The 15222-nt window shown below is 34.8% G+C and overlaps 1 protein-coding gene across 1 annotated transcript; it reads left to right on the top strand.

Annotated features, from left to right (window-relative positions):
* Positions 1 to 6185: 6185 nt before the first annotated feature.
* LOC109186233 lies at positions 6186 to 6785 on the top strand. The gene has a single exon (XM_019336160.1). It carries the CDS (start codon positions 6186 to 6188, stop codon positions 6783 to 6785), a length of 600 nt encoding a protein of 199 aa, XP_019191705.1.
* Positions 6786 to 15222: the final 8437 nt, after the last annotated feature.

The raw sequence follows: 15222 nt of genomic DNA, 5'->3' as shown, positions 1-15222 counted from the left end.
AGGAAAATGAGTTTCACACGTCTTGAATTAACCCCTTTTTTTTTTTTTGAATAAATTTTTTTTTTCCCAAATTTCTAGCAGTCAAATTATTAGTAATCTATTAGATGTAAAAATGCTTTCATAATTGACAGAATTAATCCTTTTTAGAATGTTTTTTCAACTTTGTTTCTTGAGGGCCAATGTAATTTAAGTCATATCGTCTTAAAAAATTTATATATTTCTTCTAAATTTTAGTCATATAATACCCCTTTTGTGCAATATTATTTGAATTACAACTATCACTACATTGAAAATTCTGAAATACTTATGGATTAAATTTCTCACTTAAATATTTATATGGATTTTATTGATTTACTAATAGTTTTTTTTTTTTAAATAATTTTTGTACTATGGCGCCAAATTTATTATTGCACATTTCCTTGACTTGGTGTAACTTGTAAAATGGATTTGATCGATTCATTGAATGCTACAAACTGAGTACATACCTAATGCCAATAAATTTAGACAACCATAAATTTAATTTCAACAACTTTATGATTCTGTACGACACTTGACAATTAAAAAAAAAAAATGTTGGTTGTAAAAATTTATAGCGACCATTAAATATTAATTTCAGTATTGTTGAAAATTTATTATAATTGTGATAAATATTTTTTTAAAAATTAAGTTTTCTGTCTTGACTAAGTCTGTGTAGTGGAATTGTGTGAAATGATATCATACATCGATTGCACAAGATATTCTAGAATTATACTTATTTTGGGGTAAAATATATACTTTTGAGTTAGTTCTTGTATTGGAGTTCGAGTATTGTTTTGAGTATCGTAACATTGGTGTTGTTGTTGAAAGGTCAGTACGTGGTGGGAAAGATCCACCTGGAACCTTGATAAGGTTCAAAGGGAATGAAGAAGAGTCGATATGGTGAAAGCTATTATAAAACAAGTTGTTTGCTCTATTCTGGTGCTAGCCTAGTGGAGGGAACGAGCTAGGAAAGGGCTACCAAGAGCCTTTGCGTGGATGTTGGCCAAAACTTCACTCTTGAGCGCAGCTAGCTTTTGTGATAAAGTTAAAATTTTGACTTGACATAATAGATTGCACAGTGATCCGAGAGTACTCAGTAATTAATTTCTCCCTAGTGTAGAATAATTTTGAATGTAAATAATTAAAAATAAAAAGAATAAGTCAATTAGAATTGGAATAATGTTATTATAGTCAAAACTAAAAGTGAACTTAAGTTTTAAATTTCTGTAACAAACAAACAGCAATAATAATAATCCTTTATATAATAAAGCTATATGGTTTGGGAAATAATTAATGTTACAATTAATGCCACAACATCCTTTATTATAAAAAAAAAAAAACACAACATTTAAAAAATAAAATATCTATATATTATATAATCATATAAAAAATATACTTTTGAAAAATAAAATAGCTATATATATTATATAATCATATAAAAAATGTGTTCAATTAGAGTTTAAATTTACACATACAAAATTTGAAATTTGCTTTCCAAATGTAATTATCTTAGTTATTATTCGTATTGTGAAAATTATAATATAGATGAAATACAATTAAGAATAAATCAATGTAATTATGTAAATTCTCGTTTATTTGAATATGCACATAATTAGAGACTATATTAACCATACAAAATTATAATTATAATTATAATTTTAATTTTAATTGTAATTTTGTATTCTATAAAAATAATAAATACTTGACCAATGGAATTATATTAAATAATTTAAAATATTTTAGTTTTTTTTTTTATTTATATTTATAATAGCATAATTTTTTCCCGTGCATCGCGCGGGTGAATTACTAGTACTAATAATAATAATAATAATAATAATAATAATAATAATAATAATAATTTGGCTGAAGTTTGTGTGCTGACTGCTAACTGTAATATTTTTAAATAATATTGATATTTCCATTTTCATTGGTAGGATGTTTTGTTGGTGCAAGCAGATCGAGGATCTATAGGAAAGTGATAGTCCAACCTTAAAGCTTCAGATAACCTTAATACTATGGAACTATCAGAACTGGTAATGGCACTTTTTGTTCCTCCCTAAAAGGAAACAAAACTGTAACTAAATATTGCATAAATAATATAATATATTACAAAAAATTTTAACAGATACGATAGTCAATAGGGGCTTATAATCATCATTTAAAAAAAATGATACTTCTATTAAAAAAATGGTTTAAAAGTTTTCCCATGAATTATAGTGCATGAGTCTCTATAATGTATTTCACTAGTGATTTTTTTGAGTACTTATTTCACTAATGATTCTTTTACCATAGTTGTATTTTATATAGAGACAATTCTTAAAAGGTTGAATTCTTTACATAAAGGATCCCTCACATTTCGGTCTAACAGAGTATTTGAAAGGATGTAAATCATGGTGACTTAATGATTCAGCAGATAAAGTTAAATGTATATTACAGTTATTCAATAACTTAACAGATAAAATTAAATGTCGATGCACACAAACAATCTGTTCACTTTAAATATAATTCATATTCGATCCTTGGTGTAAAAGAAGGAAGTGTTCTTATTACTCAAATGGTTGGTCAAGGAACAGAAAAAGCATAAAAAAAATGGTGAAGATAATGGATTTGGTTGGTCAAAAATAGGAAAAAGAGGGGTTAGTGGGGGCTAGATCACGTGACGAAACCACGAGGTATGTTTATAAAGGATGCCACCAAACGGGGGACACTTGGCCCATTCCCTACACTCTGACAAAACCGAATCTTAGCGCGCCGTACAAGGCGCCTGAGCACAACGTCGTACTGCGATTCACCACGTTTCCACCTTCCCACGTGACCTGCCGGTCCCCTGTTTCACACGTGTCCTTGTTTTCTCTATCCGCTATCTGTTTCTCTTTTGTTCTTTTATGGACTATAATACCAGTATACCACGCTTATTACTACGGATTTCGTATTATTTAATGAATCATAATGATGAAGTTGACAAACTTTTTTTTTTTTTTTTTTTAATTCTCATAATTTTGTATAAATTAGAATTGATTTTAATCTCATAATTTTTTTTTACAAATTAGTATTGATTTTAGTAAAATAATACGTAGTAATTTTGTTTGGTAATGCATATTCATTAATCAGATAATGTATTTTTAAAAAATAAACTTTTAATACAATAAAAACATATTTTGTATTAGTGGTTCATTTTACAAGACAGACCATGGTCCATGATATAATGGTTGCGATCTTGTGATTATATTGGGACCACTTAGCACAACGCAAGCCCAATACTGGAAAATCATAGCACTATAGTTTATGATTACAAACTAATTTAAATTCAATAATAAAGTAACAAAAATAGATATATAAACATAATGACTAGATCAAATGATCAAATCTAATAATAAAGTATGAAAGTACTCAACCAAACGGCACTCAATATTTTTCTTTGTCACATTCGCAAGAATTTTTGTACTCTATTTTTGGATTAATGGAATAACGTATATATAGTCAAAATAAGTTCGAATTAGCTCAAGCCAAGCTCAAGGCCCATTGGACTTTCAACTACTGCCCATGGTTGAATCGTTTGGTTTCGAAGTATAATTGAATCCCTCTCAATTATAATTCAAATTACACTAATTTTATCTATACATTTAATCAAATTGAAATTGAATCATGATCACTTCTTATCTTCTCTCAAATGTACTAGTGAGCTAAACTCGTGTGGGCTTGAATCATGACCACGAATCACCTCTAAAGGTGTGTTTAGTTTAAGATATATCAGAGTTTTATGTAAGTGTTATCTTGAGGTTTTTTTTTTTTTTTTTTTTTTTTTAATTGTAAATTTATTTGATGTGTTGGGTTTATGTGGGTTGGCCTAACATGGACCCGAAATAACATTAAAAAAAATTGGCAAAAAAATAAATTGAATATGAGAATTTTTAGGTAAAAATCATGTGCTTATTACAATATTGTCGAGCTAAATTTATTATATTTCAAGAATTTTTTTTTTTTTTTTACATAAGTTGATGGATGTGATTGAGTGAAAGAGATTCATCTCTCCTTAATCAAATGTCAATGATTCGATTATTGACTTTTAGAGTCGAAAAAAAAAAGACATGGTTTAATCAATAGAAAGATATTAGACATTAATTTTAGGTTAAAATAAGATATGAATAATTTTGTCACAAAGTTAGTTATTTTTTTTTCTTCCTAAATGCTCCCAAATGCTTTGTCGGGCCGGGGTGTGGGGGGCCCTTAGGGTTGGGGTTCAGCCTTTTGGAATAAAATCCAAGGAATAGAAATACCGAGGCATGAGATTCTAATTCTATAAAAATGAGGGAATTGCAATTCTCTCCAACTAAACTAAAGAATTTTAATTTCTTGCCTTCCGAATTAGTTGGAAATGGAATTATAATTCGTTCAAACCAAATGCCACATAAGAAGATAAAACAGCTTAGGTATTCATAACTCGTAACTAACCTACTCAACCGACATGGCGTTTGGTTCACTGTAATTTACCTGTAGTTGAATTGCAATTCAGTGGATGCCCCAATTACAGTGTTTGGTTGGAGGGAATTGCAATTCCACCAAATTGCAATTCAATAAATTTGAGAAAGGAAAAATATATGAAATGACATTACTACTCTTGGTTGTTATTACTATTATTATTATTACACAAGGATATTTTAGTCTTTATACCACTTATTTCCTTCCTAATTCTAATAATTCTATTTCTCGCTACCAAACAACGCAATTTAAATTCCTATTTAGTCACACCTTATTCTTTTCCCACTGAATTATAATTTATTTCCCTTCTAATTAATTTCTTCATTTCAACCAATCGTGTCGTTAAATAGGCTTGTTCCGAGGGTGAAGTTAGAATTGTGAGCAAAGATGTCAATGTAAGTGCAGATACTGAAAATCTTGGCAGGTTGATTTGAAAGGGAGAGGCAGCCGACGACAATGCTTAACTTGTCTTTTCCAAGCTTTCAATTTACTTATTCATTATCAACTTATAGGAATAGGCAGCAAATTGTGAAGGGTATTCATTCCTCAATCTTTTAAACTGGGTAAAAGACAAAATAGGAAACTCTGGGTCATTCATTAATGGAAAAATGGCACTTTTTCCCCTTTTGTTATATACCTATAGCACTTTTTCCCCTTAAATTATTTAAGTGGCAGTTTTTCCCTCCTGATATATTAAATGGACATATTTACCCTTAAAATAAATATTTCATTTATTTTTCTTCTCCAACAAATTATAACCACGATTTGAAAAAATAAAATACATTAAGTGTTAAATTTAGAATAAGAATAATACGGCGAGACTCCTTAGTTACTCAAGAAACTACGTTGATATTGAGGTAACTATGACAGGTAATCCGGCCTGGAGAATGACGTGTTACTATGGTTATTCGGACCGTAATAGGCGTGCTGAATCATGGGATTTGTTGAGAATGTTGGCGGCAAAATCGAATCTCCCGTGGGTGGTGGTGGGGGATTTTAATGATTTGCTATACCAGTATGAGAAGAGAGGGGGAAATCCACATCCGAATAGCCTTCTTCGCCTCTTTAGACGGACTGGATGGTGAAGAAGGTACGACTACCATTGCTCCTGGCAGTACAAACGGGGAAGGCCAGAATGCAAGGACCGATAATCAAAGTGGGAATCACAATCTCCCAAGAATTAGGACAAATCATCAACCTAATGCGTTGAACGCGTTACCCCAGAAGGCACCAGCCATCATTACTACTATGGCGCAACCATTCAATACCCCCACCCCTTCACAAGCCCATCGAGGTGCATTTAGGAGCAGGGGTGGCATACGAGGAACATCGAGGAGAGCGGCCGCCGAAAGGGAACACACGGTGGTTCGCGGCTCCTCTCGAGGGGGGTGCACCACCAGTACGGTGGTCTTTCGTCCAAACATTCACTTGAACGCAGCCCCAATGGAAGTGCTAGAGGAAGGGGAGACTAGTGCCCAACACGAATTCGTAGGATTGCCGACTATACCTCCGGAACCTCCAGACGTCTCTATGGGGCTGGTGGAGGACCGTGTTGGCCAGAATGGCCCTGATACAACTTCTGCTGCTTTGCGCTCCTGAGCGCCCCGCTTCTACGCCCCTGCGCAGATTAGTTCTTTTTCGCTTTTGAGCGTCTCTGCCTTTTTCTTCTTTTTGTTTTAATGATTTGTATGGTATGGAATTGTCAAGGGGCGGCGTCAGCAGGCTTTCACCGCACCCTCAAACAACTCATTTGGGAGCATAAACCTTCCATCGTCTGCTTATTAGAGCCTAAAGTATCGGGAGACCAAGCAAATGCCATTTGTGCAGGCTTTGGTTTTTCCGAGTGGGTTAGAGTAGAGGCTTTTGGATTCTCGGGAGGAATCTGGATCCTCTGGAAAGAGACCTTACTTGTTAACATAATGTTTACTCACCCTCAGTTTGCTGTTTTACAGGTTGGAGAAGGAAGATCAGAACCATGGTTCCTTTCGGTGGTTTATGGTAGTCCAAACCTCCAACTGCGCAGAAGCCTTTTCTCTGATTTGTCTAGCCAGAGCCTCGGTATCCAAGGCCCCTGGTTGACAGCAGGTGACTACAACACGGTAGCATCTCAAAGTGAAGTTAGCAATCCCGGAACGTTTAATTCTACAAGATGCTCGGAGTTTAACGAGTGGATCTTTCGCGAAGGCCTAATTGACCTAGGATTTGAAGGACCAAACATCACTTGGAGGAGGGGTATTAACTCGGAAACATTCAAGGGCGCCCGATTCACCGATTGGATAGAGCACTAGGCAACTTAGAATGGAAATCAAACTTTCCAAACACCGTTGTCCAACACCTTCCGATGGTATCCTCTGACCACTCTCCCCTTTTAATTAATACTAACCCATCTCATGCCAATGTTAGCAGGAAGAACTTCAGATTCAATTATGCTTGGACCACACACCCAAAGTTCGTAGAATTAGTTAGACAAACATGGAAACCAGGAGAAGACTTGGAATACAATAAACGAGCTATGGCCAAGGCATTCTATGAATGGAACATACACGTTTTTGGCAACATATTTCGAAGGAAAGATCGCATCTTGGCTAGAATCAAGGGAGTTCAATGCAGTCTAGGCCTCAGAGTCACCTCAAATTTACTAAAGTTAGAGAAAAAGCTTCAAAAAGAACTAGAAGATACCCTCTACCAAGAAGAACTTCTTTGGTTCCAACGTTCAAGAGAGGAGTGGATAACGTCAGGCGACCAGAACACTCATTACTATCACATGGCTACGGTAGTTAAGAACTGCAGCAGTAAAATCACTAAGTTGATAGATGACTCAGATGCTTGGATAACTGAAGAATCAAGTATAAGGAATCACGTGAAGGACTACTTTTCGAGCCTATACTCTAAGGGAGCAGCCTCACCTCCCCAAGAATGTCTCAGCAGTCAGTTTCCTGCTATTTCTCAAGAAGATTGGGCACACATTGAAAAATCAATCTCCACGGAAGAGATCAAGGCAGCCCTGTTCAGCATGGAACCTTGCAAAGCTCCGGGCCCAGACGGCTTTAGTGCGGCTTTCTATCAAAATTCATGGGGTGTAGTAGGTGACTCTGTTGTCAGTTTTGTCAAGAGATTCTTTGAGGATGATATTATGTTGGACTATTGCAATGACACATCAATTGTGCTCATCCCAAAAGTGACCTCTCCGGAATCGATAAAACAGTTTCGCCCCATCGGACTCTGTAACGTATCATATAAGATAATAACGAAAGTCATGGCGTCTAGGCTCAAGGATATTTCCAGCAAACTAATTGGTCCACATCAGACAAGTTTCGTCCCTGGCAGACAGATAACTGACAATATCATGGTCTTCCAAGAGGTCCTCAATTCCATGAGACACAAAAAAGGAGCTTCGGGATGGATGTTAATGAAGATTAACCTAGAGAAAGCTTACGACAGGCTGAGCTGGGAATTTATCGAAGACACGTTGAAGGATATTGGACTCAGTCATAGCTGGGTCAGGAACATCATGAACTGTGTGACCACGTCAAGGCTTTCTACCATATGGAACAATCATCAGTCCGACTGGTTCAAACCTGAGCGAGGAATTCGTCAAGGAGATCCAATATCCCCCCTCTTGTTTGTACTCTGCATAGAAAGACTTAGCCATCTGATCAAGGAATCAGTGACCTCAGGTAGGTGGAAAGGATTCAAAATTAACAACCACGCTCCTAACATTACACATTTATTTTTTCCAGACGATTTGGTTCTCATGGGGGAAGCTACAACTCGTCAAGCTGAGGAAATGAAGGCCTGCCTGGAAAAATTTTGTGTTAGCTCTGGCCAGAGAGTTAACCTACTTAAATCTGCAACCTTCTTCTCCAAAAACATACCCGAAGATCTACAGCTAGAAATTGTGAATCTAACAGGGATTCCCAGAGTTTTGGACCTGGGCAAATACTTAGGAGTCCCCTCCATTCATGGGAGATTAAAGAATGAGTCATTTGCAGGCATCCTGCAAAGAATCCAATCAAGACTTGCAGGCTGGAGATCCCGAACATTGTCCCTGGCCGGAAGGATGACTCTTGCGAAATCAGTTCTTTCAACAATACCATACTATACGATGCAATCAACTCTTCTACCGGCCGGCGTTATCTCTTCAATTGAGAAACTAGTGCGAAGCTTCTTATGGGGGGGGGGGGGGGGCAACGGGGATTCAAGTAGCTGCCACCTCGTCAATTGGGACACGGTAACTAAGGATAAACGCAATGGAGGCTTGGGCATAAGGAGATTGGACCATATGAACCAAGCCTTTATGGCTAAACTCGGTTGGAGATTGGCGCAAAATGAAGACTCATTATGGGTTCATCTGTTCAAAGCAAAATATGCAGTAACCACACCTTGCTTCTCGGACTGGGCACCGAAGCCGAATATGTCGAACGCCTGGAGAGGTATCCTGAAAGCAGTCCCCATTCTGCAGAAAGGAACCAGGAAAATTGTTAAAAATGGCAAGAATACGAGCTTCTGGTTAGACACCTGGATAGAGGACTATCCATTGCAGCAAATTGCACTTTCTCCCATACCACAATCAGAGCTTCTAAAACCAGTAAGTAACTACTGGGATCTTACCCTTGGCTGGAATTGGGCCACGCTAGAAGGGCTGCTACCAGAGGAAACTCTCAACAAAATCGCAGCCATGTTTGTTTGTCATAAACACGAAGAACCCGACTTTTTAGGCTGGTCGAAGGAAAATAGCGGATTGTTCTCGGTAAGCTCAGCATATAATCTGGCCTCAGACCAGGCTCCACCGCCACAGGCAGCGAAGTGGAACAACATTTGGAGATTGAAAGTCCCCAACCGCATCTCAGCTTTTTTATGGTTAGCTAAACACGAGAGACTCATGACGAATAGCAACAGAGTAAGACGCGGATTCTCAGCGTGTGACAAATGTTGGCTATGCAGAGACGTGGTGGAAGACACGGAACACGTGCTACGAAAATGTCCAGCAGCGGAGGAAGTCTGGAATATTATCTTTCCTGCCCAGATCACAAGCCCTGAGGCGTTTATTAATTGGCTGGATGCAGGAATTGCAGGAAGGAGCAAGGGCAGAATTCCCATTAACACCAATGTAATATTTGCCGTAACGTGTTGGTGGCTATGGAAATGGCGCAACGAGGCTATCTTCAGAAGTTCAATCAAACCGCTAGCCATCAAAGTTGCCTGGATCAAAACTCAAATCGAGGAGATTAACAATGCTTTTGCCAGAGCTAAAGGTGCCAAGTCAAGTCAAGCATCTGCCAAATGGAACTTAATAAAATGGGAAAAACCAGAAGAAGGTCGGATCAAAATCAATGTCGACGGGGCCGTTGATCTAAGCTCAGGTATGGCAGGTTGTGGCGGAGTGCTAAGAGACTGGAATGGGCAATGGTTAGGAGGTTTCATGTCAAGTCTCGGTATTTGTTCACCAGTGGTAGCAGAAGCCTGGGCCTTGTTAAAAGGCATTCAACTAGGTTCCTCAAAAGGCTTTACGAAACTGGATTTCGAAAGTGATGCCAAGGAAATCAAAGAGGGCATCCTTAGCAACAGAATCACAGATACCACTGCCCAAAACATACTCAGAGCATGCAGATTTGAGCTATCCAAGTTGGATGATTGGTCCATTACAAGCATCCTAAGAGAACAGAACCGGGTGGCGGACGCATTGGCTTCCAAGTCCAGAGGCTTACCAAGAGGAAATCAGATCCTTGTAGCTCCACCAGCCAGTATTGGTGGCTTTCTAGATGACGACGCTGATGGCCCTCCTGCTTGGCGATATGCCAGTGTATAAATTGGTTTACTTTGGATTTCCCCCTTCCGATTTAAATAAAAAAAAATGGTTGTTAATATTTTTATAATTATATTATTGTACATTACTTTACAAATAATGCACTATTATTTTTATAAAATTGACCCTTTGTTTTTTTTAGTTTTATATATTTTTTAATTGTCAGATCTATTATATCAATGATTAACATTTGTTCACATTTTTTCCAGAAACCCTTATTATCATGGACAGGGTGACCATACAAGCCCCCAATTTTGTAAATAAATATCATTTATATAATTCATTATTTTCCTCATCAAAAATAGCACCCGATATGCAAATAAACTCATAACACACATAAAATGATTACTTGTTTTGTTCGTCTTAATCAATGAAATACTTTAATACAATGATATAAAAAATTATAGTAAGTCGTCATTCAATTTGCGTATTAATTTACGTATTGATCTTATGAATATATCATATTGAAAACGATCAGTTTTGCTTTATTAATGCTCAAATCTCTTCTAAATATAAAAGCAGTAATAATTAAAGTGGTATGAGAATATGAGATTGATGTTAGATGTGACCAATTAATATAATATGCCCTAATTAAGTTTCGTAATGAGTGTTGATATTGACAAAAAGAATTTACTAGATAAGTATGATGGATACTCTAGCGGCTAGCCACCGTTAATATATGTAGAGAGTTTATATCACTTTCGAGGGTGATTTCACTTGCATGGGTGATTGAACTAGTAGCTAGAGTATGATTTTTTTAATACTAATAATTCTTTTAAAATAATTAAATGTGTAAAAAAAATTATAATTAATGTCTAAATGAAAATGTTTCTATACTCGAGAGGATTAAAGTGAAATAAACTCTATATGTATTTTCAATTTATTTAAAAAAAAAAATATTTGGAAGCAAACTATGTAATTACCTTTATTTTACAAACTAATATAATCTTCATGTGATGAATGGATTTATTTATAATTAATTTATAATGGCTAAAAATAAGTTTATTATATAAATATTATATTATGAATAGATAAACAATATTGAAGATGGCAAACATGTCAAACAGTCATCAACTAACAGCTACAATCAGTTAATTACTGTTATCAACTAGTTATACCATCTAATTAACCTAATCAGCTATCAGTTAACTACCATTTACCAAACACAGCCATTGTGTTAATTGTAATTTTTTTATAGCTAATTATTTTATTGTGCGTTTTTTTTCTCTAAAATATTTTAATTGTAATGGTTATTTTTGAAACATTAATATTGATAAATTTAAATAAGCATTGATTTGTAAATGATAGATGTAAAAATATCTGAATTGCATATATTTTACTTGTTAAATGTAACAGTTCAATTACATACATTTTAAATTCAATGACCCATTTATATAAAAGTTATAATTTCAATAATTTATTTGACACTATATTTTAATATTTATAATAAATACATGTATAACATTTTACACACCGGGCATCATGTGTTAATAAGAAAAGGACTGACAAGCCAATTCTTTCCTTATTTTCTTCGCTTTTTGGAAAGTAAAACGTTTGATAGTATGAATTTCTTTCGCATGCATTATCCTGTCTTTTTTTTTTACTTTTCAAACACAATCCATATCACCTCATATCCTTCCTCTAATTTCTATATGCTATATTCTCCATCCATCCAAACATAACACCTTAAGTTCAACGGTCCAAATATCATAATTTCATTTTCGTTACTGTTATTGATTTTATTTGTATCTTTAAACGATTCAATCAATTTTCGATTCAAACTTGGCCTATTAGTTACTATTGTTTACACTTTAATGTGTACGAGCCTTGGAACAATCTAGCGAGTCTTGTCACCAAAAATCTAGGTGGTGTTGAGTCTACATTATAAGTTGTGTCAATCAAGACTTATTCGTAATACAAATTGTGCATTTTGCATAATGTAAAAGCTATATAATAGACTTTTTGATACATAGGAAGAAAAAAAAAAAAAAAAAATAAGACTACAAGAAAAGTGGCTTGGCCACTCCGCCAAACTCAACTGTCTATATTTTTCGAAGAGTAAATACCTAAAATGGTCCCTCGACTATAGCTAAATTCATAAATTGGCCATCGACTTTCAATTTCAACCAATTAAGTCTTTAACTTTGTAATTTTGACACAATTTGGTCCTCCATCTATTTGACCATTTGTTGACTGTGATCGACGATCTCCAGAAGAACCTTCAGCTCTCGTCGGAGCACGTGGAGGCCTCCAGGATGACGTTGCACTGGTTCGGAAACACGTCGTCTTCTTCGCTCTGATACGAACTCAACTACATTGAATTCAAAGGGATCGGAGGATGAAGAAAGGCGACCGGATTTGGTAGATTGCTTTCGGCAGTGGATTCAAATGTAACAGTGCGGTCTGGAAATGCAACCAGAACCTTAAAAGACCGACGATGGACCATGAAATTACATATATATCTTCAAAAATCACAGTCAACAAACGGTCAAATAGACAAAGGACCATATTGTGTTAAAATTACAAAGTTAAGGACTTAATTGGTTGAAATTGAAAATCGAGAACTAATTTGTGAATTTAGCTATAGTCGAGGGACCATTTTGGGTATTTACTCTTTTTTGAACACCATATGACACGAACTAGAGAAAATAGGCTGACCCATTTTCAAACGGTTTATAAAATACATAACTCAACCTGTTAGGTGGTTGGTTGGCTGGTTAATTGCGTTAGCCTGCCAACCCACTTATAATTTAACAAAATATATAGTTACGAATATTAATTTTAATATAATCTAACACTTAGCCTGCCAACCCACTTATAATTTAACAAAATATATAGTTACGAATATTAATTTTAATATAATCTAACACTTATTCCAATTAAATAACTTGCACTTTTTGGATCAAATTATGTGTTTGTTAACCCAAGGGTCCAAATTAATTAACCCAACAACAAGAGTCTGGAAAGCTTTCAAATATGAAATATAACAAGATCAGTACATAATGTATTTATTTAACACCGGAAGTTTTGGTGCTAAAAGAATAATTTTACTCGTATTGGTTGCACAAAGAAGCCCAATATTCTTTAGCATATTACATATATGAAGCAAATTGGGCCAGTTCGAAGCAAACCAAACGGGTAAGAGAAAACCCATAACAATATGCTAAGGTGATATGATTTAAGTGGCAAATTATTGGTCCAAACATGTTGTGTTGACTATAATAAAAAGTATATTTTTAATATACTAAGTGTACATTATTTGTGTATTGAATGTACATTATACAAAATAATATATTTTCAGTACTCAAATAATGTACTTTCTCTAAATACGATGTATATTATTAATATACTAAAAGTACGTTATTTTATTAAACTTGGTTTTTTATGAACATATAAAAGAAATATTATAAACATACTATAGAGTGAATAAGAATACATATGATGCATGTAAATTTAGTTTAGTGTTTATGAACATTAATATTTATGTTTATGGATATATGGAACACATATTACAAACATAACACAAGTTGATGTTATTAAATATGATGTATTGTTACTATCTTAGACTTAATATAAAACGTCGTTTTAAACCAAGATCCACCATGCAAAGTGGACATTGGTTCACGATATAATTTGCCTATATGGATTAATCTTAACCATTCATTTGAGCTTATCAAACAAATAATGGTTGAAAAATAAAGAGAAAATATAATTAATGAGATATTTTTATAATTATTACAAAGTTTGAATGTGTATTAAATTAACTTTACAATGTATCCACTAATAACTAGTATACTCAATTTTATTTTATTTTTGCAAGATAACATACTACCAGTGGCAAACAAAACTTGTACAAGTTTGGTGCTCGCAAATATCATATCCTACTTGCAATTTCTCAAACGTAAACAAATTGGAATTTCTGCTGAAATAGGACTTGTGGTTTACAAACTCCAAGTTGTAGGAAGATATGGTTTCTCTCATGCAGCTTTCTGCTTTCCACTGTTGGAAAATTAGCTTAAAATGGCACAAAATGACATATTAAGTGGTTATTTTGTGGTACAATTATCAGTGGGGTCCACTTCTGATTTGAGTCGGTCAAAGTGGATTCGGATTCTTCGTAGTAAGACGAAGAGATTGATATATTGTACGCTTAAAACTGATAATGGGTGAATGAGATATTGATTCTCAAAGTATCCCCAACGGTCTGTTACAGGTGTTAGAGGTACTGCTCTTTACACAGTAGAGAAACAAAGGAATTCCAATAGCTTTATCCTCTCAAAACTCTGCTTTAGCCTATCTGTGTTCCAGCTTTGTTTTGTTTGCCGGGTTCTTTGTTTAGGTGCTTAAACAAAGAATCGTAGCACGTTTTATCCTGGAAAACCTAGGCTACAACGCTCCTAGTACTTGTGGGAGGTAGCAAATAAGGTTTTAAGGAAAAGAACATTACGTTCAAACTCGTGCTAACCCTTACCCAGTTTTTCCACCTCTTTTCCTTCCCAGTTTTTCTGTTTTCCCATAGAATAATAATCTTTCCGTAGGATTATTATTTTGGGGTTTTTCAACCATATTATCCAACATCCACTTGCCATGCATTTTTATTGATTTTTTTTTTCACTTTTCTTTTTGCAATAATGACCATTTTACTACAATTAACGGTCACGAAGGTCTATTATTTCACCGTAACAGCTAATTAATTAATTATACATAACCATGAAGTCACAAAGGGGTTAGGAAAAGGCACCCCTCAAAATCAACTACAATATAGCTCTAGAATACGTATTATACATGTATAAGCACACTAAAATATGGCAAAATCTGGTTTGGATGGCAAAATTTGTTTTGGAACCACTTATAAGTTATAAGCCACCTAATTTTCACCACCTTTAAGATTTCCACGCAAAAGTGCCTTTATTTATTTA

The sequence above is a fragment of the Ipomoea nil genome, unplaced genomic scaffold (genome assembly GCF_001879475.1).
Source record: "Ipomoea nil cultivar Tokyo-kokei standard unplaced genomic scaffold, Asagao_1.1 scaffold1407, whole genome shotgun sequence".
Lineage (NCBI taxonomy): Eukaryota > Viridiplantae > Streptophyta > Magnoliopsida > Solanales > Convolvulaceae > Ipomoea > Ipomoea nil.
This window is presented reverse-complemented; position numbering and strand designations above follow the sequence as displayed.

Coding starts and splice junctions, on each gene's coding strand:
- LOC109186233 (XM_019336160.1), top strand. CDS start 6,186: ATGGTATGGAATTGTCAAGGGGCGGCGTCAGCAGGCTTTCACCGCACC.